Source organism: Macadamia integrifolia, chromosome 13, assembly GCF_013358625.1.
Source record: "Macadamia integrifolia cultivar HAES 741 chromosome 13, SCU_Mint_v3, whole genome shotgun sequence".
Taxonomy (NCBI): Eukaryota; Viridiplantae; Streptophyta; class Magnoliopsida; order Proteales; family Proteaceae; genus Macadamia; species Macadamia integrifolia.
In genome coordinates this window covers 25,556,377-25,580,435 of record NC_056569.1, presented here as the reverse complement: position 1 = coordinate 25,580,435, position 24,059 = coordinate 25,556,377, and the positions used below count along the sequence as shown (strand labels likewise).

The 24,059-nt window shown below is 36.7% G+C and overlaps 2 protein-coding genes across 7 annotated transcripts; both read right to left on the bottom strand.

Annotated features, from left to right (window-relative positions):
- Positions 1-3,105: 3,105 nt before the first annotated feature.
- On the bottom strand, positions 3,106-9,400 carry LOC122059294 (subtilisin-like protease SBT2.4). Of its 3 annotated transcripts, XM_042622005.1 has the most exons (11): positions 9,296-9,369; positions 9,152-9,185; positions 8,192-8,336; positions 7,695-8,089; positions 7,359-7,454; positions 6,655-6,724; positions 6,124-6,406; positions 5,704-6,044; positions 4,734-5,004; positions 3,806-4,078; positions 3,106-3,613 (listed from the first exon to the last, which is right to left on the bottom strand). In XM_042622005.1, exons 4-11 carry the CDS (start codon positions 8,024-8,026, stop codon positions 3,201-3,203), a joined length of 2,079 nt encoding a protein of 692 aa, XP_042477939.1. In that variant the 5' UTR covers positions 8,027-8,089; positions 8,192-8,336; positions 9,152-9,185; positions 9,296-9,369; the 3' UTR covers positions 3,106-3,200. The 3 variants fall into 3 exon arrangements, with proteins under 3 accessions (XP_042477939.1, XP_042477937.1, XP_042477938.1); XM_042622003.1 differs by having other exon boundaries at positions 9,152-9,400; XM_042622004.1 differs by having other exon boundaries at positions 3,106-3,610; positions 9,152-9,395.
- A 2,356-nt stretch (positions 9,401-11,756) lies between these two features.
- Positions 11,757-23,658, bottom strand: LOC122059717 (chromatin remodeling protein EBS-like). 4 transcript variants are annotated; one of them, XR_006134113.1, is made up of 6 exons: positions 23,180-23,658; positions 22,727-23,069; positions 22,577-22,645; positions 17,653-17,791; positions 12,939-13,023; positions 11,757-12,535 (listed from the first exon to the last, which is right to left on the bottom strand). XR_006134113.1 is itself a non-coding variant. In XM_042622728.1 (5 exons), exons 1-5 carry the CDS (start codon positions 23,250-23,252, stop codon positions 12,165-12,167), a joined length of 642 nt encoding a protein of 213 aa, XP_042478662.1. In that variant the 5' UTR covers positions 23,253-23,658; the 3' UTR covers positions 11,757-12,164. The 4 variants fall into 4 exon arrangements, 3 of the variants coding, with proteins under 3 accessions (XP_042478662.1, XP_042478661.1, XP_042478659.1); XM_042622728.1 differs by lacking the exon at positions 12,939-13,023 and having other exon boundaries at positions 11,757-12,182; XM_042622727.1 differs by lacking the exon at positions 12,939-13,023 and having other exon boundaries at positions 23,180-23,657.
- Positions 23,659-24,059: the final 401 nt, after the last annotated feature.

The following is a 24,059-nucleotide window of genomic DNA, read 5'->3' as shown; positions in this document are numbered from 1 at the left end:
TACGATTGTAGGTTCTCCCCACCATTACTGTCGTTCCCACAGACGGCGCCAATCTATTGCTGCCAAAAATCCTTTTAAGCTGATCTTGTACAAATACAGAAGGCAGAGGCCTGGATGTTTATCTGAGGTTAGTCCTCCGACTCCCAAGTTAGGGATCGGCCGCACAGCTTTTCACAAGGGTAATGGTGAGGGTTTTTCTACATACCTTTTTTCCTCTGCTCGGACCCTCTCTTATAGTCCTTAGGGTTTAGGGTTTCTCTTTTCCTTGGAGGAGTCCTCCTCGGGTCCGCCTCCTTTCCTCTTCGAGTCCTACTCAGATACGTATTATCCCCTTCGTGGGGAATATTCTCTCCACGCGGTTGATGCGATCAGACTCCTTGCAGCCTCTAACAGGTGAGCGACACATGTTCTCTCCTTAGATACCACATGTTCTTACCCTACTGGGCAATCAATTTGGCCATATCAGTATCACACACTACATGAGATATATTATTTTTCCTAGCCGTCCTGGTTAGGTGATGAGCAATTTCTACAGTGGACCAGTTCTTTTTTCCAACTTAAAACAAGTCAATTTTGTGAACATATTTCTTCTTTTTTTTTTTTTGCTAACAATAGGTATCCAGGCCTTTGGCCTGACTAGTCCCACGGGCCCATACTGACCCCATAAACGTAGAGAATGGGTCATACCAGAGTTGAATGAGAACCATTCAACTTTCCCTAAAAGCAGTGAAGAGCATTAAACACCTCTGTGTGAGTGGCCCAAGGTGTGCCTAGTGGGAGTGAACTTAGGACGTCCGAGTTTAAGGCTCGTACCAAGTTCGTTGCTCACCAAATAACAACTCTCATGTCCATTCCTCCGAACCTTGTTGTAGCATGTTCACCACTCCTTCACAATCAGTTCATATGCTTATGTTCATGAGATCTAACCATGTTGTCTCATACATTCCTTCGAAAATTTCTCGAGCTTTTAATTCTTGTGCGCTTCTTATATAGTTTGAATATAGGAAAGCACATATGCAAATGCCATTCACTAAAATAGTCACTGCCCATCTTGCTTTATAGTTGGATTAAAGTGTTTTTGAGGCTTGCCGTGGAGGTAAACTTGGGTTCACAGGCCGAGTGGTATTCATTTCCCTAATCCATCTATCAACATTTGAAAGGACCAAAGAGGGGTTCAAAGGATTTCCTTGTTTTACACATTGGTTTCATGCCATCCAAATAAAATAACATGTTATACCAAACACCGATAAGAAATGAGACATCTTGGGTTTTGACATGTCGGATTAGCTAATGAGTAGAGAAAGCATAGACGTTATGGAATTCCCCTTAGGCCTTCAATTCTCATCCCTTTATAGTCTTAGGTCACTATGTCGCTTAAGCACTTACGCACCCCTCTAACACCTTGTATCAATATACATGTTTGGGCATTTAGGCAACCATGAATCATGTCAAATGTTTATTTGGATCCATCTTCCACTGTCAAATAGACAATTTTTCTAAGAGTGGATAGAATACTAAACAATGCTGTTCCAAGACCAAGACCACGATCCTAGCTTAGGCTCGAAATTTGGATGCACAATGCTTATATTTGGAAGTGTTTTGCCTTAAGACCTTAAACCAAAGAGCTAATGGATTAGATATCAACCACCATCCTAACCAAACAAGTAAAGCTAGATTGTGATCCTGATTGAGTCTAAATCCCAAGCCCCAACTCCTTCTGGGCTTACAATAGTTAGCAATCCATTTTAATGGGCACCTTATGATCTATACTTACAGAAGTGGATAAGGACCAATATAATACATATTGTCTGGCCGTCAAGTTCAGGGTGGATTAGTGGTGTTTAGATGAGGCAACCCTAAACAATGTCACTCCTGGTGTCCTTCAATTTCCTAGCTAGTTGATGCCGTTTAAAAATAAACTAGAAAATAAGAAGAATTCTATTGCAAAAATAGTGAATCAAGGGTCAGAGAAAAACACTCAATTTTTTTAATTTTTTTATATTTATTATATATATATATATATTTTTTTTTTTTTGAAAATCAATCAAGTGTAGGATTCATTCACCACTAAGGATCTCAAACTCAAATGGCCAGTCATTAACCATTAAATGTTACATTGGAACCAAATTCTTATTGTTTTCCTTTAAATAGATAGATATAATTTTTTTTTCTTTTTTGGGTAAAGAATAAATAGATATAAATAAGAGAAGAAGAAAAAGAGCCGCTGAAAAATAGAGAATCATTGGAAAATAACAATTGGAATAACCCCATTGAAAAATAACAATTAGAATAAAGACAAAAAAAATTCGGAGTTATGAGCAATAAATGTTCATGCCATCATGTTGATATCATCACTAATGCAACCTAAACAAAGATGTACCTGTTCTATAGACTTCGAATAATAAACTGACTTATGCCAGGGGCCAGGGTGTCAACCGGGTTGATTTTGATTTTTCAATCAGTTTTGGTTTGATTCAAGATACAAAAACCAAATAATGACCATTTTTTCAAATCATAATAAAATCAATTTAGCCATATTTTAGATCTTTGTGCCAACTTTTTACATCTTCACCAACAAAGATATCTTTTATTTGTTAGGGTCATAATCCACTAAACCTTTTTTTAATTATTAAAAATGAATAAAATTTATTATCCACATTTTTAAAACACTTACAAAATTAATATCATTAATTTAGTTCAATTCGGTTACAAAATGAGTAATTTCATTCTATTTGACGGCTTCAATCATGACACCTAATGCCTAACTTAACTAAAAAAATATTCTAACTTTTGAAACCGTAACCAAACCAATTTTATTTTGTTTCCTCATATTTGGTTTTAAATGCCCAATTTTGATTTCTACCAAAAAAGAAATGCCCAATTTTGTTTTTGATTTTGGGTATATGACCATAAAATTCTCTAGACTCGTTATAGAAAACTTTCACCCATAACAAATTTTTGGCCTGGATTTTGAATTGTCCCAAGTTCCACACTGGCTTAAATAAGAAAATTTCATTAAGAGAGAGAGATGTGCTTTTTTTTTTTTGGCTATAAGACCAGGTTGTATTAAATATTATGAAAGAAAGTATTGGGAAAAAAAAAAAAAAACAAAAGGCGAGATGCGACTCTCACCTTCAGCAATGCCGTCAGCAGAGACTCACAACCGCTATCTCTAAATGGTGTTTCAGTATTTCTCCCTGTTACATTGGAACAGTAAGAACTGATAATGGTATCCTCACTATATGATCCAAAGTTCCTGTTAGAACAATCTCACCAAAGCTGAAGGAGTTCAATGCTTGGGTCACACTGATTGTGATTTCCATGTCTTGAGTTCCCTGTGAATCTATGGTGAACTGAGATGGATTCACAGAGACTTCAACCCCATTTGGATGTAGAACTGCACTTACATAAGTCTCTGGTTTGCTCTCTATGTTCTTCACACTTCGTCTCACCACTTGAGATGTGACCAACCTTGATATGGTTATTGAAGGGAGGTTAAGATCAGATGGATGGGCAAGTGAGTGATTGCATAATCTCCCAGTAACAGCTTCAACTAATGATAAGTTGGTGTTTGGTAAGGAGCACAAGAACTCAACATAGTCTTCAAATCCTGCTTTAGCTCAGAGTAGAGAAACAAATTTTACAATTAGACAAATTAAACTTGTTTGATCTACTTAGGTATACATGACACATTAGATTCTCTCTCCATGTGGGGATGGTCTTGCATGAGACTGAACGGTGGAGGATCCCATGTGAGGATAAAATCTAGATACGTTTTAGAATATAGTAAGAGATAGTTTATTACCTGATGTGAAAACTAAGCCTGGATCTAATGCACGCTTTGGGTTTATCAGGCCAGCTCCAAAATCAAAAGGAGTAGAGGGATATAAACTACTGATATTAAATCCTTCTGCCATGATAGGTTCTCCATAGTTGTCATATCGAGATGCTGTGGTGGAGATTGCAGAGGCTATCATGGATGGAGTCCATGAAGGATTATGTTGTTTGATGAGTGCTGCAACTCCAGCGACATGAGGAGTTGCCATGCTGGTTCCTGATAATAGAGCAAAATTGTATCCTATATTTCCAAAAAACAAACTAAGTCAGTTCCTAACTTGAATGATTAGCTAACCTTATAAATCATGGTTCCCAGTTTGTTTGACGGGAAAAGTGGGATAAGAGTAAAAGGGTGGAATATTTTGAAGGTTTTTCCATAAAATTCTAAAAATCAAAATTATTTGTTTGTGCAAGTGATAGAAAAATATTGGACAATAAATGACATGTATTAAATGCTTTGTCTGTTTATGTAGCAAATAAATTATTTTACCTCACCCATCTTCAAAGTCCTATCATAATAGGTATGGTTTTATGAGAGAGGTGGGGATATGAGTTATATTATTATTTTGGGCAAGAAATCATTATCTAGTCGTGTGGCCCATGCATTAATGTGGAGGCTAATGAAAGTGCATGTTGAAGTATCAACATGAATGGGAGTTCTTGATTTAATGGGAGGGTTGGTGCAATAATCTGGAGGGTTACTATGTCTGGGCAGAGGAACCATGCGATCAGCTACCGTTCTTTCTCCTATTATTTTATTATTCCTCCCCCTTCTTTACTATCATTTCTTTTCTTAGCCTTTGCTGCCTTAACCCATTTCTTATGGGTGCAAGACTTTTCTTTTTCAACCCCTTTTTCCTGCCAAACAAACAGGGCCAAGCATTATTAGACAAGACCATTAAGGAGGGGCTCGGAGATGCTCGTAGGGCTCCAAGCTGCCCATATAAGGTGGCCTGGGGCTAGAATATCAGGCTTGAGCACATCTGCTAGGTTCCTTCGACTGCTATCTATGATGTCTGGTCCTCTTGAGGAGAATCTGCTAACACTAGGTGCTCGTCCTTGGAAAGAAGCAACTCTTCCCTCTCCTATTGCTGCCCTTCCATTGTATTTAGTGACACGTCCAGTAGGATCTCTGCTCGTCCACTGCTCATAGTATTGCAATAGAATCTAAAATAGCCAAACAAATGAAAGAAGTCATATATGTATTCTCTTCTTGGATGATTGCTTCAATTAGCACTCCATATGTGAGTGTCACAAGCACTAGGAGAGGTAAATAGTGTCTTAAGATATGCAACTGTGCATTTTGGTGTCAAAACCAAACTGAAATTACTTGTCGAAAAATCGAATCATTTACATAGTGATCGTGAAACCATTTAAAAAATATACAATTTTGATTTCAAATTTGAGATCATTTGGTTAAATAGCTTAAATCGACGGTTAATCATTTAAAATCGATTAATATATACATAGTAAGTTAAGTCATTTTGGATAAAATATTATAGTAAAAATAAATAAATCTCACTAAAAAATTAAGAGACTTTCAAGCCTTTTGAATAAAAAATAAACAACATATAAACAAAAAAACCTTATTATAATTGTTAAAGAAAAAAACATATAACAATAAACAATTCAATTCATTGTTAAGTTGACATCAATTTTAATTAAAAAAAATTAAAAATAAAAAAAGGAAAAAAGAAGAGAGTGAGTAAAAAGGAAAGAAACCATTTGAATAAATTAAAAAAAAAAAAACATAATAAAATCGTTTAAACTGAAAAAATGTATTAAATGGTTTGATTTTGATTTACCTAAAAGATCTTGCACCGAAGAAACCATTTACTCTAGAACCGAACCGTTTAACACCCTTACCTGTGCATCAGCTACTTTCGGGATCATAATGCCAGGAACAACAAAGGGAACTGGTTCTGCAATATAATCACCATATAGTGGATTTGCAGTGAGAACAAAACCCATGAATCCCAACTCAGTTGCAGTATCAATGATAGCAGAAAGAGTGGAGGTCCCATTGGAGAACCCAGCAGAGAAGGTGCAGATGACAATACTACCAAGCACCAATGTAGGATCCAATGCCTCTGGGTATTGACACTCTTCAACATATTGTGGGGTCATGGGGAAGGTTCCACTTTCCTTCACTGCATCCTTTGCTAGCACTAGCTTATACTGTAATAACCAATTTCCAAAGGTTGGCCCTGCGTAAACCAAAATCATTAGCAATTGTGTTTGTAAGTAAAAGAATGAAAGAAATCAACAAATTGCCAGAATCTTTACCAGATAGTCCCACACCATTGATGTTTTGACCATCACCAAGAACAATTTTACCAGGGAAACTCCTGTCTATGTTGCAAGCAGCAACACCAACTACCCATGGACTGTAGGACTCAATTGAGGATGGAGTTGGACCTTGATTCCCTGCAGCTTGTACAACAAAAACACCAGCTCTCTGTGCAAACAACATTGATATGTCGAACACATTTAAGAAGATGGGTTTGTCTTCTGGAGGTGAATTTGGCCCAATGGAGAGTGATATGATATCCACTTGATCTAGAACTGCCTGTGTTAACGTATTATGATTATTGACTATGAGGAAACAAATTTTTTTCTGAGTTATCACAAAATAAGGCTTTTGATGATCCAATACAATTAAGGAACATACTTGTTTGTGAAAAGATGCATACAAGCATTGTGTATTCATAGAAGGTCTTTCTAGTGCATGAAACACATTTGCAAAGTCAAGATTGAAGAATGATGGATTTTTTATTATCCAAAAGAAGGTATGGAGCTGGAATAGTTAAGACTTACTTGATCAATTGCAGCAACCACATCTGCCATAGTCCCTATGCTAGGGAACACTGCCTTGTATACTGCAATGCTGATAAGATAATTTAAGATCAAACCATGTAATTACATCATATATATATACCCCAAGTTCATATTGGCCCCACAACTGCATGGATGGATGTCATGCATGTTGAGGTTAAATGAGAACTATTAGCTTTCACTGAAAACAGTGAAGAGCACCATAAAGACCACCATATAAGTGGCCCAAGGCTGTAAGAGGAATCTATCTCAAAACCACACGCTTACTAAGGCGAAGGTCCCTTGCCAGCTAGGAAACCCCTTGGGGTTGATTATTCTACACTTCAGATATGACCAAGTTAGACATTAAATTGTAATGCATCAACAATGACAGATATTACATATGGTAGAGAGATTTGGAAGAGATTCTCTTTTGACTTTCTTGTACATCTGTAAGCATTCGCTATACTATAGGAAAAAATCCACCAAAGAAGGTGGAGGTTCAGAATTATCATGGTACCAGATCAGCTTAGGCCCTGAATTCTTCCTCTGGTTTACAATGTAGCAATAGGGGGGTTTTTTTTTTCCTTTGGCTCTAATGACTTTATTATGTTCTTCTCTTCAAATCTCTCTACCATATGTAATCTCTATCAAAACTTATTCGAATGTGATATTAACATTCAAAGACAAAACAATACTGATCATACCGAGCTCGTGGTGCCATTCCACTGGCATACCCATATAAGAAGCTGTTCACAACCACTGAGACTCCATAGTTCCCCGCTGCAATTGATGCTACATGACTGAAAAGAGCATTTGATTTCATGCCAAAAAAAAAATTAGTGTTTAATGATCTGATCTTATGTATTTAACAAAACAAAAATTGAGAAACTTTTACGGGGGAGGGTCTCAGCACAAAGATAAGACTGCATACATTATGGCCCTCTCTAAATCCTACAGTGGCAGGAGCCTCGTGCACTGGGCAGACCCTTTATAGTATAGATAGATCAATTTTAATATAAGAAGCTAATTATTAAGCACACCTTCCATGTCCAGCTGCATCGAATGGTGAGAGAAAGTCCTTTGAAGTGTTAAGAGTGATGGATTGAGCCCCAGCTGAGAAGTACCTTGCAGAGATTATCTTACCATTGCATGAGGATGCAGGAAACCTAGGACCAGTCTGACAGTCACCAGAAAATCGATGAGGGTTTGATGTGTATGGCTTTAAGGGATCATAAGCAAAGCTTGGGTGCATTGGATCAATGCCTGTGTCAATGACTCCAATTACTAAGTCCTCTCCAGCATGTGTATCTCCTCCTTCTTGACTCCATACTCCCATGGGTAGTTCTAGGAACTCAGGTGTATATGTTGTCATCAATTTAACACCTCTGTCCTCCTCCACCAATTTTACTCCTTCAGCTAACTCCAGTTTTTTAGCCTGAGTTATTAGACAATAAGGGATTGATGTATTAGTTTGATCATGGATGGAGTAAGATCAATTTTAGAAGAATTTAAAGTGATCCATGCAGTGTGAAATGACCTGAGAAGGAGTTGTGTGAACAGCAAAGCCATTAATGATGTGTTTGAAGCTGTAGAGCTTTTTGTAGCTCCCCACCTCTATAGTGTTCTGTAGAAGCTGGTCATGGGAATCCTCCAAGTGCTTTGCATGAGCCCTGTAAGCTTCACTGGTACCATTCAAAGTATCAAATATAGTGCTTTGACACACTTTTCATTTACAAGCATAGAATTAAATTGTTAGCACAAACACCGACACAGAGAAAATGAACAGATTACACAGAGGTTTAACGAGTTTCACACACCAATGTGATGTGCTACGTCTTGCGGCGAAGAAGAAGATGATTAACTATATGATGGGAGAAAGGTGACATGGAGATCTCTCAAAAACACCAAATTTCACAACAAGAACTCACTCAGAAACCTTAGCTCGAAAATCCTTAAATCTCACTTGCTTCCATAACAAGATACTTTGTATAAATAGCCAAGCTCTCTTTTACCATCAATGACCTCATAAGAAAATAATAATAATATATATATATATATAATAAAGAAAATCCCATTCAAATTGCCACCAAGAAATATTGGACCGGGTCAATATTTGAAACAGGTCAAGAATTCTAGACTTACATAACATAAATCTCGGTCAAAGCCGATGGAGATCTCCAAGTTGTCTTGGTTTCAGGTATGACTAAAACAAAGCCCATGGTGGAAACCTAAGTTTAAACCTTGAATTTCCGTAGGGAGGCCTAGGATTGAAACCCAAAATCGAAACCTTAAAATCTCAAAATGCATCATACTATCAAATCATTCATTAAAAGTTGCCGAAACCAGGTCCAAAACCAGCTGCACCAAATGGGTAGCCAAAAAAAAAAAAAAAAGGAAAACCCATTAATTTGTTCTTCTAATTTTCTAAGAAACTCCATTAATTTGTTCTTATATGCAGAAAAGGGTTACAACCCTAAAACCCGAGTTCAACTCTCACCTGTTGGGATCACTTCTCTCTCCTTTGAGAAGTCCTGCACCATGGTGGAACAATATCGGCTCTCCTTCCATTAAAACTAGATATATAGTTGGCTGCTCTGGAAAGGCTACTGAAACAATCACAGATAAGAGAAGAATGACACACCTGCACCTCAATGAAGCTGATACCTTCACTGTCACTGCCATGGTTAAAAGAGGAATTCTTCAAGATTTTCTTTTGTCATTAGAAGATGTTAAAGAAGAGAAGAAACCCAAGTTATATTTATAACTTATAAGCCATGCAAAATGGTGGTTGATCCCAAACATTCGTGGTTAGCGTGAACAAAGCTGAGAATTATCACACTAGAAGTATGATTAAAGCTGGAGACGTTTTGGATCTTTAAAGATAATGGGCTCCATTAGTTGTAACTGCAACTTGAAAGACTTTCCTATATCGTGAAACTTTCAGAACTTCTTAATTAATACTTGGGTCATTAATTTTTTTGAGGAAGAAGCTGCCGTTACTGGGAGGCTCCACTAATAATAAGGCTATATTCATTTAATGTGGATCTTCACTTATTGGAGCTAAGGCCCTGTAGAGATCATTTCCTTAAAAAGAAAGGTAACCTCCTCGTCCATTCTCGACATGGAAAGAAGGGTCACATGGGAAATCACAAGAAGATGATCATGGTGGTTATGGACCAGAACCCAACAGGAAAAAGGCGTGTACAAGGTTATTTTCAGTTTTGGCCATGACATGGCCCTAGACCATTAGGGATAAGCCTCGAACACAAGAATGATACTAGAAGATAGCATAAGTACCACCTCTTCAGCGTAGCAAGATATTACACCCAAAAAAAAAATAAAAAATAAAACCTAGCAAGACAAGAACGGATAAACATGACTTTGACCGTTTGGCCCCAACGAGAAAAATGATGACATCAATCTCAACCACTTCAAAGTATTTATTATTATTATTATTATATTTTGTTTTTTTAGTAAGAACTTCAAAAGATGAATTCTTAAAAAAAAAAAGAAAGAGAAGCAGAAAGAAGAAAAAACTTTCAAGATAAGTTTTATTTATCTTTTTCAAAATGAAATTACTTCACAAAAAAAAAAAAAAAAAAATTTTAAAAGGATGGAAATTTCGAAGACAAGTTTTTTTTTTCCTGCACTTGAAAGAGTGGATAACTTTTTTCTTTTCTTCTTTTTTTTTTTCTTTTTTATTTTTTCAGAACTTCAAAGATAAGTTGCCTGACTGCTTTGACACATCAAATTTGGTGACCCAATTCTACAAAAATTACCAATATTTTTTTTCCTTGTATTTTAGGCAATCAAATTTCAAAGGACTCTTAAAAAGCACGAGAGTAAAAGGATTTAGGTTTATATGGGTATTTTGGTGAAGTAAACATATATAATATTGCTACGAATTCATTCACCCCCAAAAAAATATACCGCTGTGAACTGCAGCAAATTCATTCTTTGTATTCTGAAATAGGCATGAGGACATTTAGTTGTAACCCCATTTTCCATTAATATTGAAATAGATCTAATCTCACCATGAACGGAGACAATCTTGTTGACCACAAAAAATCTTGCATTCTGTGATTGTTATTTTAGCTACATAATATTTTATTATAAAAAATACTTTAAAATAAGGGAAAGTTCCACGATTCCTCTTCACCACCACTATGTGCTTTAAATTGATTTCTAACTACCTCGTTGATTTTAAATTTTATAGACAAGTAGACTAAAAGGATTGTAGAGGTCCGATGTCTTGGATTCCAAAGGACCGTTAAACGGCCATCAGGCCCAGGGCCTCGAGGCTTAGGTAACTTTTTTATTAAATGGGTATTTCAGTAACGTACTTTAGATTTCACTATAAATTTATAACGATAATTCGTTCTCTATAATCTAAGGGGCATTAAGACGAACAACTATAACCGTATTTTTCATTGATAATGAATCAAACATCTATTCTCTATTCTAATGAAGCAAACCTAATCTCACCTTAGGCATAGCATAGACAATCTAAATGAACCACGTAAGTCGAAATGCTGCATTGTGTGATTATTTATTGGGAAAATTACATAATTACCCATTTTTGGATTTCTCTTTACAAAATTGCCCATCAAAAGTTTCAGTTAACAAAAATACCAAAAATTGGGTTTCTCTTTACAAAATTACTCACTTAAAGTTTAAGTTAACAAATATACCCAAAATTGAATTTGGGTTTACAAAACTACCCACTCAAAGTTTTAATAATAAAAAAATACATGATTATATGTGAAAGATGAATCATTATTTTGGGCAGTTTTGTAAACCCAAATGGGATTTTGGGTATTTCTGTTAACTAAAACTTTGGGTGGGTAATTTTGTAAACCCAAACCTAATTTTGAGTATTTTTGTTAACCAAAACTTTTTGTGGGTAATTTTGTAAAGGTAAACCCAAAAATGGGTAATCATGTAATTTTCCATTTGCTTTCATTTTCATTTGCTTTCGTTTCCATTTCAACAAAAGTCATGCAACAAATTTCAAATTAATGATACTATAGCATACCTCATGATCAATGGTTAAATTCCAGTCCAGGTTTGATGGTTAGGCAAAGGAATCCAGACATAGCTCATAGTGCAATCGACTTCAGATTTGAACGATCTATAAAATCTTTTGCCTAGAATTGATGCAAACAGGCAAATTTCAACTACCAAAATCCAAATTCAACTAAAGTTATACCATCACACAAACGGGGCATAAATACATAGTATGAAGTAGAGCTCAGACTCCAATTTCTCTCCGGTGACTGGAGGATTTCAGAGAGAGAGAGAGAAAGAAGCCTCCAGCTCCAATACACACCCTCTTACTCGACCTCTCCAGTCACAGAAAAAAAGCCATGCTTGCAAGCCTAACTGGCGCACAGGCCTCATGGAAAGTGCATGCTCCAACAATACAATGAGTCATGAAGCGAACCCTGCGCTGAGTAATACAATGCCGGTGGGACAGTAATTGTTGTGCCATCGTTCGCTTTGCCTTCAAGCTAATGCTTTGATACTAACTGCGCACATATAACACACATGAAGACCAGCATTAAATGCAGTTTCCTCTCCTAACACTCCATTTCATTTGTTCTTCAAAGAACCCCGTCCTTAAAAGAGAACATTTTTTGCACAGTTTGTACACAGACCAGACATCACCAGGGATTGACCCAAATCCAACGCATGCATGGAAACACATGCATTCATATGAAGTTAAAGCACATGAATTAAGAAAACATCTAATTTGTGCAATCACAGTATGTTCTCTGCACTGTACAACTCCACATAACACCATCAATGGAGTGCTAACATGCAAGGAAATGAGTTCCTCCTCATCATCAACCAGTCACCTCTTCCGACGCTTTGGCTCCACCTAAAACAGAGATATACCACAAACCAAAAAATAAAAACACAAATAAAATTAAGGCAGCCTAAGATAAATCACTAATGCGTCCGGCATGTAATCTGACAAACACCAACAATCTGAATCACTTTTACAACAGGAGATCAAAAAAGGTTCTTGTGATCTACACTAAAACACCACCATAGACATGACAGATCTTAATTTATTATCTAAATTACATTCAAAAACAACATTTTAACCAATCTAATATCTAAGAAAATTTCATGATTGACCATCTACTTTGTAATTTTGCAAGCGATAATGGACTAACAATCTTCTCAGACCATTTTTTTCATCTCGTTGTTGCAATGCCATGGGAAAAAAACAGTTGGCAGCTATTAGCTCTGTAAACACATCTCATTTCTCATCATACCAGCTTTTATTGTCTCTTCCGGTCTTTCCTCTCTTCAACAAAATTTCTTTTCCTTCCTTTAAGATCCACATGCTGCATCCAGCATCTATTAGAACAAGAAAAAGCTGTCAGGCTATTCCCCCGCTTGAATAAGCAAATCATGCAGCTGGCAGCAAAAGATCAGAAAAACACCATCAATGCTAAGCAGACCACTTCTAATGTCACCATAGAAGGATTTTCTCACAAGGGGCAGGACCCATGGTTCTTATTTGGGTCCCAGCTGAACAGCAGCAGATTTGCTTAAGTTGACATGGAGACCAGTTTTTTCACCAGTCAATGTGCTTGGCATCCTATACCAGCCAACCTATGGACCTGGGAGAGAAAAATTAGAAGAAATCCTGATAAATGTTGGTTTATTGTTTCTTTTAACTTTTGTCATTAGTCAGGGTCATGGTTTTCATTTCGTAATATCTGACGCTGTGATGCTGACAGGTTGGCTAACAACCATAGGACTTCGGGATAGAAGAAATGATTATAGTGGCTCATGAATTATGATTATGCTTTTTTTCACACCCTATTGTCAAAAGCTGCTAGAAGATTCAAATTATCAAGGTTCACCGAAACTAATTTTTGTAGACTTCAGGTATCATTTATATGAGCACTACTTATGTGCCTAAGTTTAGATCATGTTTACTGCTGGAGTACAGGTTAGATTGTCCCCACAAATGATTCCATGGGCTCTCCTAGTTCTTGGATGGCTTTGGTAGAATCATCAATGCACTAAGTCTTGAAATATGTTATTGTTACACTCAAATTTATGCTTTCTTATGGCTTTCTTTCTTTACCCTTTTCTTAGTGGGGGAGGGATTTACATCCAAGCAATCACTATATATCACTGTACTAGGTTATCAGGACAACCCTTGCTTGTGAAACTGAGAAACTCATTTCAACGGTGGCTTATGCAAATGTTCACCAAATCCTTTCCACTTTTCTGTTCAATTTGGAAAAAGCAGACAAGTTCTACTACCCGACGCCACAGGTTGACTATAGCACATGACAAAGTTCCTTGTGAGGAGATCATTCATGAATAGTTCATGTAAGACAAACCAATAGATGGGTTATTCACTACTACTTCTCAAGATATCAGAATATAAAGATCTATTAGATCAGGGTAAGGTAATGATGCACCTTAAAATTTGACAATGTTCATCTATATAGGCAAGATGAGATAGGCAGGATATTTCTCGAGTTTGCCTCAAACATATCTAAGACAAAGATTCACCAACTTAGAGTTAAGATGGTATAATAATCATTGTTGAATGAGATTCAGCCTTGGTAATGTGTTGGTATTTTTGCCTGCTGGTGGGTCTTCGAGGTATATGCACTGATTAGAAAGCCAGGTCCCTCCAATTATAAGAAGGATTTCATGTCTCTTGAAGAAAGAGATCGGCTAACTAAATTGCAGATGCCCTGGCTAGGAGGTAGGAACTCATTGTATTTGGGTGATCTTCCAACTATTTAATCCCTTTGCGGGTTCCTATAAGGTTTTCACCTTTGTTATTGTTTCTTGTTGTATTAGTGCTTGTATGGCTATATTTTTTCTTCTCAATAAAATTTCTTTGTCACTTATCAAAATTAAAGAAAAAGGAATAAGAGCGAGAGCATGGTATGGAATACATCTTCAAGGGACCAATGTGAATAATATGAATGGTATAGCATTCTGGGTTGATGCTAAATAGAAGTTGTTACCTCAGTTGCCCATCACAAGAAGGTTTCATTCATATACAGTTATTAGAATAATCCTTGCATCCCTCGGACTTCAAATATATCCAAATTCCCTTCCCAATAGCATTATTCACCTTTTTTTTCTAATGAATATGATGGTTAGTCAGATTTCCTTTCTAAAGTCTAATAAGATGGCCCATGGACCTTGTAACATTCAAAGATCCCACTACCTTCATCAGTTTTTCATTTTTAGGAGGGAATAAAGTTGGTCCAAGGCTAGAAATGTTTTCACTTCAGCCCTCATCCTATGGGAAGATCATGTTAAATATTATTACCTTTACTATTCTTGAGAACAGTGATCCCAATATTACACAATCAATCGAAACAATAAAGCCAAAGCAGCGATCTGCAACCCCACTTGGCATTACAAGAAAACCATGAAGTTTTTTCAACTCAAAATTACTTTATTCACACGAAAAGGTTATCTTATACGTTTTTAATAATAGAACTGTCATTCCAAGAGCAAAACAAAGAACCATAATTCAACAAAAAGAAAGGGGCAAAAAGAACAGGAAATCATATAATAGGATAACAAATCTTGTATCTCCCCAACACACTTATCTCTGGCTCACTTAAGCATTACCATGATACTGACTCTTGTCAGCTATGGCATACTGTGACATCAAATTTTTGATGTACCAATATAAAGTTGTTAACCAAATGTAAATTTTACATGTGACAACATTCCCAAAACAATCATGATCATCAAAGCATTGCAACAGATACCTAGATTGGCAACATAAAGTTATTCCATCATTCTTATTTACCAGGGGCCATTGCTTGGTCAAAGCGTTAAATTTCAATTTCCTTCTAACTAAAAACCATGAATGTTCTTCCTGTCCTTTCAGCTCCTTCAAATTTCACTAATTTCTTATGCAGAAGACCAAATAATCCCAATTGATTCTCCAGTAGAGCTTTCAAATTTGTGCGTTTTCTTTTTATAGAGTATCTTTCAATTTCTATTCCTTTAAGAAATTCACAATTCTAACTGCAGTGATATTGGTTCCCACCAATTCAATGCACTCCCAGACCGTCTCATGTACAAGAGCCTTCAGTTTAGCCCTAATCAGTTGAAATTTATGGTCCGTGTGTATCCATGTTCACATACCTTGGTGTGTTGGTAAGCATGTATATCCACGTTCACATAAGTTAAACTTCAAACTTGGCCTTTTCATCCTTGCTAATCTCCTATTTGAAGTTTGAGCTATGTATTGAAGCTTTAGAACTGAAGTTTTTCCCCCCACTGATAAATGCTTTAGAGTCAGCGGTCCTACTATGAACAGCACTAAAGTCTAAAACACAACATATTTAGTTTGATTTTAGTAAACTTAGGAGCAGCACAAGGAGAATTAAGATTGGGATAACCCAAAGCACCTACTGTTATCTTAGTTCAGTTACACATAAGGAGGGTGGGATTGAATTGGAAGTGACTACAATATGGAACAGTGTGGGTATATCTTAGTTTAAATGTTTCTTGAACGATAATCAGATGTTTTTGTCCAACCACCTGGCGAGTAAGCCTATCCAATTTTTAAAGTACAGATAGCTATTGGTTTCAATATACTGATATTTAGCCCACGTGCGATGAGAGGCAATAAAACTGAATGAAGGATGGATGTTAATTTATGTCCAATAACTAGAATTAAAAAGATAAATAAATAAAGAGTTGTAATAATGTTCAGAGTCCAACAACATCCAAAACCTTATGCCTATCCAATTTTTAAAGTACAGATAGCTATTGGTTTCAATATACTAATATTTAGCCCACGTGCGATAAGAAGCAATAAAACTGAATCCAGGATGGATGTTAATTTATGTCCATTAACTAGAATTAAAAAAATAAATAAAAAGTTGTAATAATGTTCAGAGACCAAAAACATCCAAAACCTTATCCCAACTTAATGGGGTCAGCTACATGGAGATTCCAGGCAACGACGAGCATATGGGGATCTATGCAAAAATATTGACGGGTTATGGCTAATTATAATAACTGCCAGCTACCAACTACCAACCTAACGCACCACTACAGATCAGCCACAGGCTTATAACAACAGATTATAATAAGGTACCGACTGTCTACCTGACGCACCAATCTTCAAAGTCCAACATGTGTCAAATATGATACCTTATCATTCAGCAATGAATGAAAATTCTCTCCTAACACAGGACAAATATAAACATGCATCCCATTTCTTAGTGCTATATTCATTAAAAGAAAAGAAGAAATGAGAATATAATATTAAACGATGGGCAACAATAATCCAAGCAATGACAGGACTAAGAAGTGAAGTAGAGTACATAAAAGACTCGCATCTACTACACTAGTCAAGAGCTTTATTAGCAAATCCAAGCTTTGCATGAATGAACCTCCATAAGATGTGTAATCTCTAAATCGCTAATAAGTAATAACTAAGGCAGCAGTGCATGGACTTCATCCAATTAGCCTAAACTTGCACAATCGCCAGATTACCTCATCTTACTGAGGTAATAATGCACGAGCATCCCCAACGACCCAATCAAGTGGTTTAGGATGTGCCCCACAAAGCGTGGAATTATTTTTTAGTGATTGGTAACAATATATTACAAGAAATTGATTATTTCTGTCACTTTTCGTAGGGCTTAATTTGGAGTGTTGAAACTTCTCTATTTCGCATGATATTGGAGCCATTTGTAGGTTATTGAGTTACCATCCAAGACCAAGATTTTGCAATTCTCATTTATGTAAGAAAATTAATAACACCTCTCTCTCTCTCCGCACCCTATCATAAGCATGCCAGAATGAAAAACATTTCATAGGTAACATGAAAACAATTTAATTTTTCCGTCCTTTGTGGGTTCACCATAATACACTTCTAACAACCCTCAGATATGAAACTATCATATTCAAGTTAACAGTACAAGATAATATAAATCTTCTTCAATTATGTGATGGTTGTAAACAAGTATTTACCTTAGGCTCACCAGGTGGTGAAACAGGCAAATTGATCGGGGATCTTCTGGGATCAACGTCGGACGCGCAATCAAAACACAGAAAGTGTTCTACTATCTTTGCTTGTTCAATGGTCATACCCATACAAGAAGGATGAAACCTGCTCAGATAAATTTCAAAGCAAAGAAGAATCAAAACGCAAATGCATTTATAACTAATCTATAATGAAAACAAGACTCTGCCCAAAAGGGAAGATCATCATACTTTGAAGAAGAGAACAGAAGAATAAAGAACAAAAAGGTAAGCCAAATCATATATTAATCAGTCCTATCAGATCGAGACTGCCAGAACAATGGGTTAGAATCCAGATGAGGCCAAGTGAACATGAACCAATATCAGCCACCAGGCAAATAAGTCTGACCATTAGATTGGATTGACCTAAAAGTGGACAGAACCACTGAATCGCTCAACCCAGAAGCACACACTGGACCGACTTACTAAGCATATGGTAATTATGTGACCTAAATTGTGTAAATACCTTCTCATTACATATTACACCAATTCAAAGCATAGTAAGGTTGGAAAACAAAAAAATTACTCATTCTCAATTCATTTTTATGTTGTAATTTCAATCAATTCTCATATAGTAAATCTACATAACAATCATTAGTCAAGCTTGAATCAATCCAAAGGCGGAGACAGAGAGAAATAGAGAGGTTGCAAGCATCAAACCCCACCACCCAATGGATCTTGCCAAAAGCATAGCCAACCCACTTAAAAAATATTTGATCAACTTGGGGCCTGCCCTTCCATGTGAAACATGCATGGGACTTAATAAAGTTCACAAGGCAATTGCTCAGGCCCCTGTGGGTTAAGGTGAGGTGGGGCACAGGGTTTTACAAGGACACATAGCTGATCCAGACTCAACCTTGTTCGTACCAGGATCCACCATTTTGGACAGCTGCAGTGGGGCCCCATTTAGCCCACACAAGGCCATACCTACCCAACCCACACCAAAATAGGGGGCAATGAACCTCATTCATCGAAGAATTTGCCAATTCCATCAACAAGTTGAAAAAAAAAAAAAAACAAAAAACAAAAACAAAAACAAAAACAAAACAAAACAAAACAAAACAGAAGTCAAGTTTGCATCAGCTTTAAGTGAAAAGGGCTTTTTAAACTCAGTCAATATACCCTCTATAATTTTCAAGATAGACTAACACAAAAACCAAAAGCCTAATAGCAAAGTGAGACCCATGAGAAAGTTACCATATAGAAACCCTATAATACAAAAGAGAGGGGAGAGGGGAGAGGAGGAAACTATATCTTGAAGTTCTAGACCCATAATATATGTCACTGTAGCTTCTACTGCTTCACTAGCTTGTTCGTCAATTCCTTCACATCCATTTCAGTATCGTTATGCTAATTTTGATTGAAATGGACATCTAAAGAAGGAGATGACACATTTTGATATTTTAGTAACTTGTAATTCATGCCACTGCTGAGTTGACAAAGCTCAAGCCTGCTGATCAAGGAGGTTGAACCCAACCGCTCACTGTACAAATAGTTATGGTTAGTCGGGTCTAAGCAACAAAGTTCGCATGAAATATACAAAATTCTAAGGCCTTGCCTACATTGAAGATCTACTGGATGGGTATGAACTTCTGATTCCAGCTCCACAAGGTAAGATCATCCAAGAACAAGAGCTGAAAATGTAGTTTCTTAGTGGCAATAGGTGACGGCATTCTGCCTAAATAGTAGGCACAGGTGATAAATAAGAGAATACTAAAGATTTGAGCCATAGAATTTCTCAATTCTGACGCAAGGTCCTTAGATCGATAAAAGTATTTAGATCTGAAAAAATGATTTTGGCGTATCCAGAATAATACCAATCCAGCCTATTTTATGAATAAAATGTGACCAATTAACCAACCAACAAAACTACTTGTTGTACCACCTAACCTTTTTCTTGTATTTATTTATTTATTTATTTATTTTAACATTAAGGGAAGGAGGATAAAAAAAATAAGCCTACTGCAATGATGACATATGTGGAAATGTACAACTTTATGGATACAACCCACACATAAAATGTCTGATCTGTAAAGATCAGTGATCTGTAGAAATATACCTAACTTAGCAGTAGCGTCTTAAAAAGGAACCAATTCAGGAAAAATAAAGGGCCCACTATTTACTACTTACTAGTGAAATGCACATCTCAGAAATCATCAAGGTTTAAGATCTTGCTCTCGCCACCCATCTCGCTATCCCAAAAAAAGGAGATCTGGTGAGATCTCGCTGAGATCATGTATTTTTTTTGCATTCAACTCGTTGGTTGGTCTCAGTGGGCATATGGTCTTTGTAGCCCATGAAACTTTGTATTTACCCTATTTTAGGTATTCTAAACACAATGAAGACCTCAGTTTTTTTAAAAATCAAACTCAAAATGGTACTTTGACTTTGTACCCTATGTAAGTAGGTGACTCATCGGACCCTTCATCTAATATGCTATTCCTCAATCCACCTTCCACAATCATCATTCTGACACAGCATAATCATTAGAACATAAAAGACATCATTTCTAATTACTATAGATGATTGGTGAGTCACATGCATAAATGACAAAAGATAAGCAACATAACCAATACCAACATGGACACCATGAGGCCGTAGATCAGCCTTTGGTGAGCAACATATAAAAAATTGAGCACCACATTTTTTTTCATTTTTTTTTTTTTTTACAAGAAAAGCATTTATTTAAACAGAAAAATTTTAAAATTAATTTAAAACAGAAATATATATTTTCTTCCATGAATCTATAGATCACACTTAGATGCATCACATGTAAAAAAATCAATGGCAACCAACAAGTTTTGATAATGTTTCTATGAAAAAAATAGCTTTGAAAAGAAATTTTTACCTAAAAGGGTTTTTGAGAAGAAAATTCACCACAAATGCTAAGATCCTTACTTCAATGACTGTAAGAATGAAGATCTTTAAGAAGAAGCACCAAAATTCAGCTCAATGGTTTTTTTTTCCCCCCCCAAAAAAAGTAGAAAGAGACACGAAACCAGCAAGACCCCAGCGAGATTTTCTTGCTTGAGGTCAAAACCTTGCTTTTAAGTGACTTAGTTGGACCAAGTTTGGACCGAAACCTTAACTAGCCAAGTTAAGTGGCAGGATCTTGGTGAGATCTCGGTCGAGATCTTGTCATTTTTACACCTCATCTGCCAACTCGTCTCGCTATTTGAAGAAAAAAAATGAGATCTCGCCAATATCTTGAACCATTGAAATGATGCGTATTCCAGCTCGGCCGAGGAAGAGTCATAGGGAGTAAAACACAAAAATATGTTCATTTGGTCCAGGCAAAATATATTTAATAATTAAAAAATCAACTAATAAATAATACAAAAAAGTAAAGGCATTCCATGTGCATTCAACAAATGGGAAATGACAAACAAGCTAGGATTTTGCATGACAAACTGACTTGTGTTGTTTCCAGATTTCCAAGGAATATGATGTAGGATAGCCTAGCGTTTCAAAATCAAGGGCGTAACTACAACAGAAAGGCGGTGGGAGAACGGTAGGATGTATTAGGGTATTCAGGAATAGACAAGAAATAGAGAAAGTGTAAGCGAAAGCTACTGTTTTAAAGCTGTGAACAGTAACATGAACAATAACCATGGAGAAAAAGAGAAGAGATCAAGAAGGGAGAATAAAATTCACCACCTAGACAATTACCAAATCAAAACATCCATCCAATTCCATAGTTGGGGGGTAGTTACATATTTATAAGAAAAACAATAGATAGTTTCCTAAATCTAAACTCAGAGGTAGCTACACTAAATTAATTGACAAGGACTCTAAAATACTAAACTAATTTAGAATTGTTGAGGCCTAAACCTTCTGGATAACTTATAGATAATGTGGGCCCACAACTTACCAAAAGAAGAATCTTTAATGACTAAATTAAAGACATTGACACAACTTTCATACACCCATTTTGAGGCCTTATAATTCAACCATTACAAATATAACTCCAAAAATTAAAAGCGCATACCCAATGGATATTAAAAGAGAACCAATTTTCAAACTGACATTCATTTGAATACCTCCTCTCAACTGAAGTTTTCAAGTTAATAACTTGATTTTGTATTTCTTTTGGATGATATCCTAAAATATAATTTAATGGCAACATTCCAAAAATCAATGGTCGAAAATACAACTAAGAAATGCTAAAGCAACACAATTATCTTGTACATAATACAACGCATTATCTTGTTCTCTCTTGCTCCCTTTTTTTCAATTTTTTTTTTCTTTTTTGTTTTTTTTTTTTTTTTTTTGGGGGGGGGCGGGGGTGGGGGGGTTGGCAGGGGGGTTCTCTTACATGTCATATCCTTATTGTTATTGTCCACACAAAATCTTAAATTCCAGTATGATGTCTTAATAAACCAATTCCTTTTCCAGACAGCTTATTTTATCGCCTTTATGCAATAAAACTCCAATATGACCTTCACAGGAAAAGGAATCGGCCTGGGGAACCAAATGTTCAAATTTTATTGGTTGCCTATCCAAGAATTGAGCTTTCATAGGTGATTTTTACCATCTATGAAAATGCCAGTATTTATTCAAAACAGCATTTTTTAGAATCAAAATGAACAAGAACTGAAGGAAAGAAAATGCAAGTCTATCAAGCAATTAAGGATTTACCCAGAAATCTCAACTGCTTCTATAAGCTACAAAGCCATGTAAAGAAGCTCCAGACAGTATAGATCTTTAAACATGCCAAAATATCTACAAGACTACAACCCCTAGTACTCCCGCAGAAGAAGTAACACCAGTTTGGGTTAGTCCGGCCACCAAGATGAGAATAAGGAATATGGATACACTGCAAGCCTAACACTCAAACCAGAAAGGATGGGGAAGCCAGGAATAAGAAACATACCAGTCCTTACATCCTTCGCATTGGACCATGAGGTCATCCGGGTTATAAGGCATCTCGCATTTGCAATACCTGCAAACTGAACAATATCAAAAACCAAAAATACCATTAAGAACTGCTGAAAGAACTAAATGGTGTAGAACTCAAACTAACACTGCGACACGGTCGGGCGTAAATCCACCGGTGGCAGCCTTGTACTCAAATCTACAGAAGTAATCCTCAGCTCCAACATTCTCTAGTTTAGTGTAGTTCTTGAACGAATGGACAGTACACTTTCCCTCGATAGTGTGCGCACTCTGCACATCATAATGGTCCGAGAGAAACAACTCCTTCGCTCCATGAAACTGTCTCCTCCCTCCAATTGACTCCTCAGGCCTATAGTACCACCTAACCCGAACCTTGATATTATTCCTAATATCAGCTTCAATCTTCTCAACGCGTGCAACGTAAGGTGGCTTGTCGGTGTCCGAAGGACGCATCAGCACACAATCTCCAACTGCAAAATCAGCCAAAGTTCACAAAACCACAAAAAAAAAAAAAAAAAAAAAAAAACCAGAATTCACTCAAAAACATTCAAATATATAAGAAATATCAAGGAAAATATACCTCGGACAACCTTGTTAGTGCCTTTAATGGTGTAGGCATCCAAGTCTTTCTTCCCAGGCTTCGTTTTGGCCATGACAGTTGAGTTCCTCTGCTCTGCTACGCTCTAAAAAATAATGTTTTCTGATTTCGAGGGACAGAGTACAACAAAGAATCAAAAATCTGAATGCATTGTTGAAAACCCTAGATTTTTGGAAGAAATAAGAGAGAAACCCTAGAGAGCTCTTGAGAGAGAAAGAGACGGAGCCAGAGTAGCGTTAGAAATAGCGAGAGCTCAGTTCCGACGAGGGCTTAAGTTCGTTCGCATGGGAGCTAAAGAAGCTCCGAACCACAACCCCTCCTCCGTCCCCCACATCAGCATTCGTATCGTCTCCAATGGTTACAGTACACCTGGGGACGACGTAGAGGGTATGAGGAGGAAGATGAGGTGTAGTACTCTGCAACTAGTGCTGCTCTACCTACCCGAGTGAGAGACAGTGATGGTGTGTTATGATCTTTCTAGTCGTTTAGATCATGATGGATTAAGGATAACAATGGTGGGTCCTTTGAAATGAACGGATGAGATGGATTCATAATTGTGCAAAACGAGATATAGAAAGCTACAAAGATATCAGCATCAGGAAGGAGCTTTACGGAGACAGGGTTCTGGAAACGTGGTTCCCCTACGGAGGGGTACCACTGTTTACTTACGAGTACTTCACTCTTCAAATTTCAAATTTCTAAGTTTTAGGAGGCAAACCACCTGCCCATTGCCGCTCCTCCTCCTCTTCTTCTTCCAAATAATTCATTGAAGTCTAAGGGAGTCAATTGGTTGGTTTGGTTTGATTTCGATTGGGTTGAATTGATTTCGATGTGAGATTTGATTTTGATTCAATGTTTATTC

Coding starts and splice junctions, on each gene's coding strand:
- LOC122059717 (XM_042622725.1), bottom strand. CDS start 23,252: ATGGCCAAAACGAAGCCTGGGAAGAAAGACTTGGATGCCTACACCATT. Junction 23,070..23,179: donor CACTAACAAGGTTGTCCGAG/GTATATTTTCCT, acceptor CTGATTTTGCAG/TTGGAGATTGTGTGCTGATG. Junction 13,084..17,652: donor CACCACCTGGTGAGCCTAAG/GTAAATACTTGT, acceptor TTTTGCTGCCAG/CTGCATGATTTGCTTATTCA.
- LOC122059294 (XM_042622003.1), bottom strand. CDS start 9,336: ATGGCAGTGACAGTGAAGGTATCAGCTTCATTGAGGTGCAGGTGTGTC. Junction 6,407..6,654: donor TGGTTGCTGCAATTGATCAA/GTAAGTCTTAAC, acceptor ACGTTAACACAG/GCAGTTCTAGATCAAGTGGA. Junction 3,614..3,805: donor AGGCTTAGTTTTCACATCAG/GTAATAAACTAT, acceptor TCTGAGCTAAAG/CAGGATTTGAAGACTATGTT.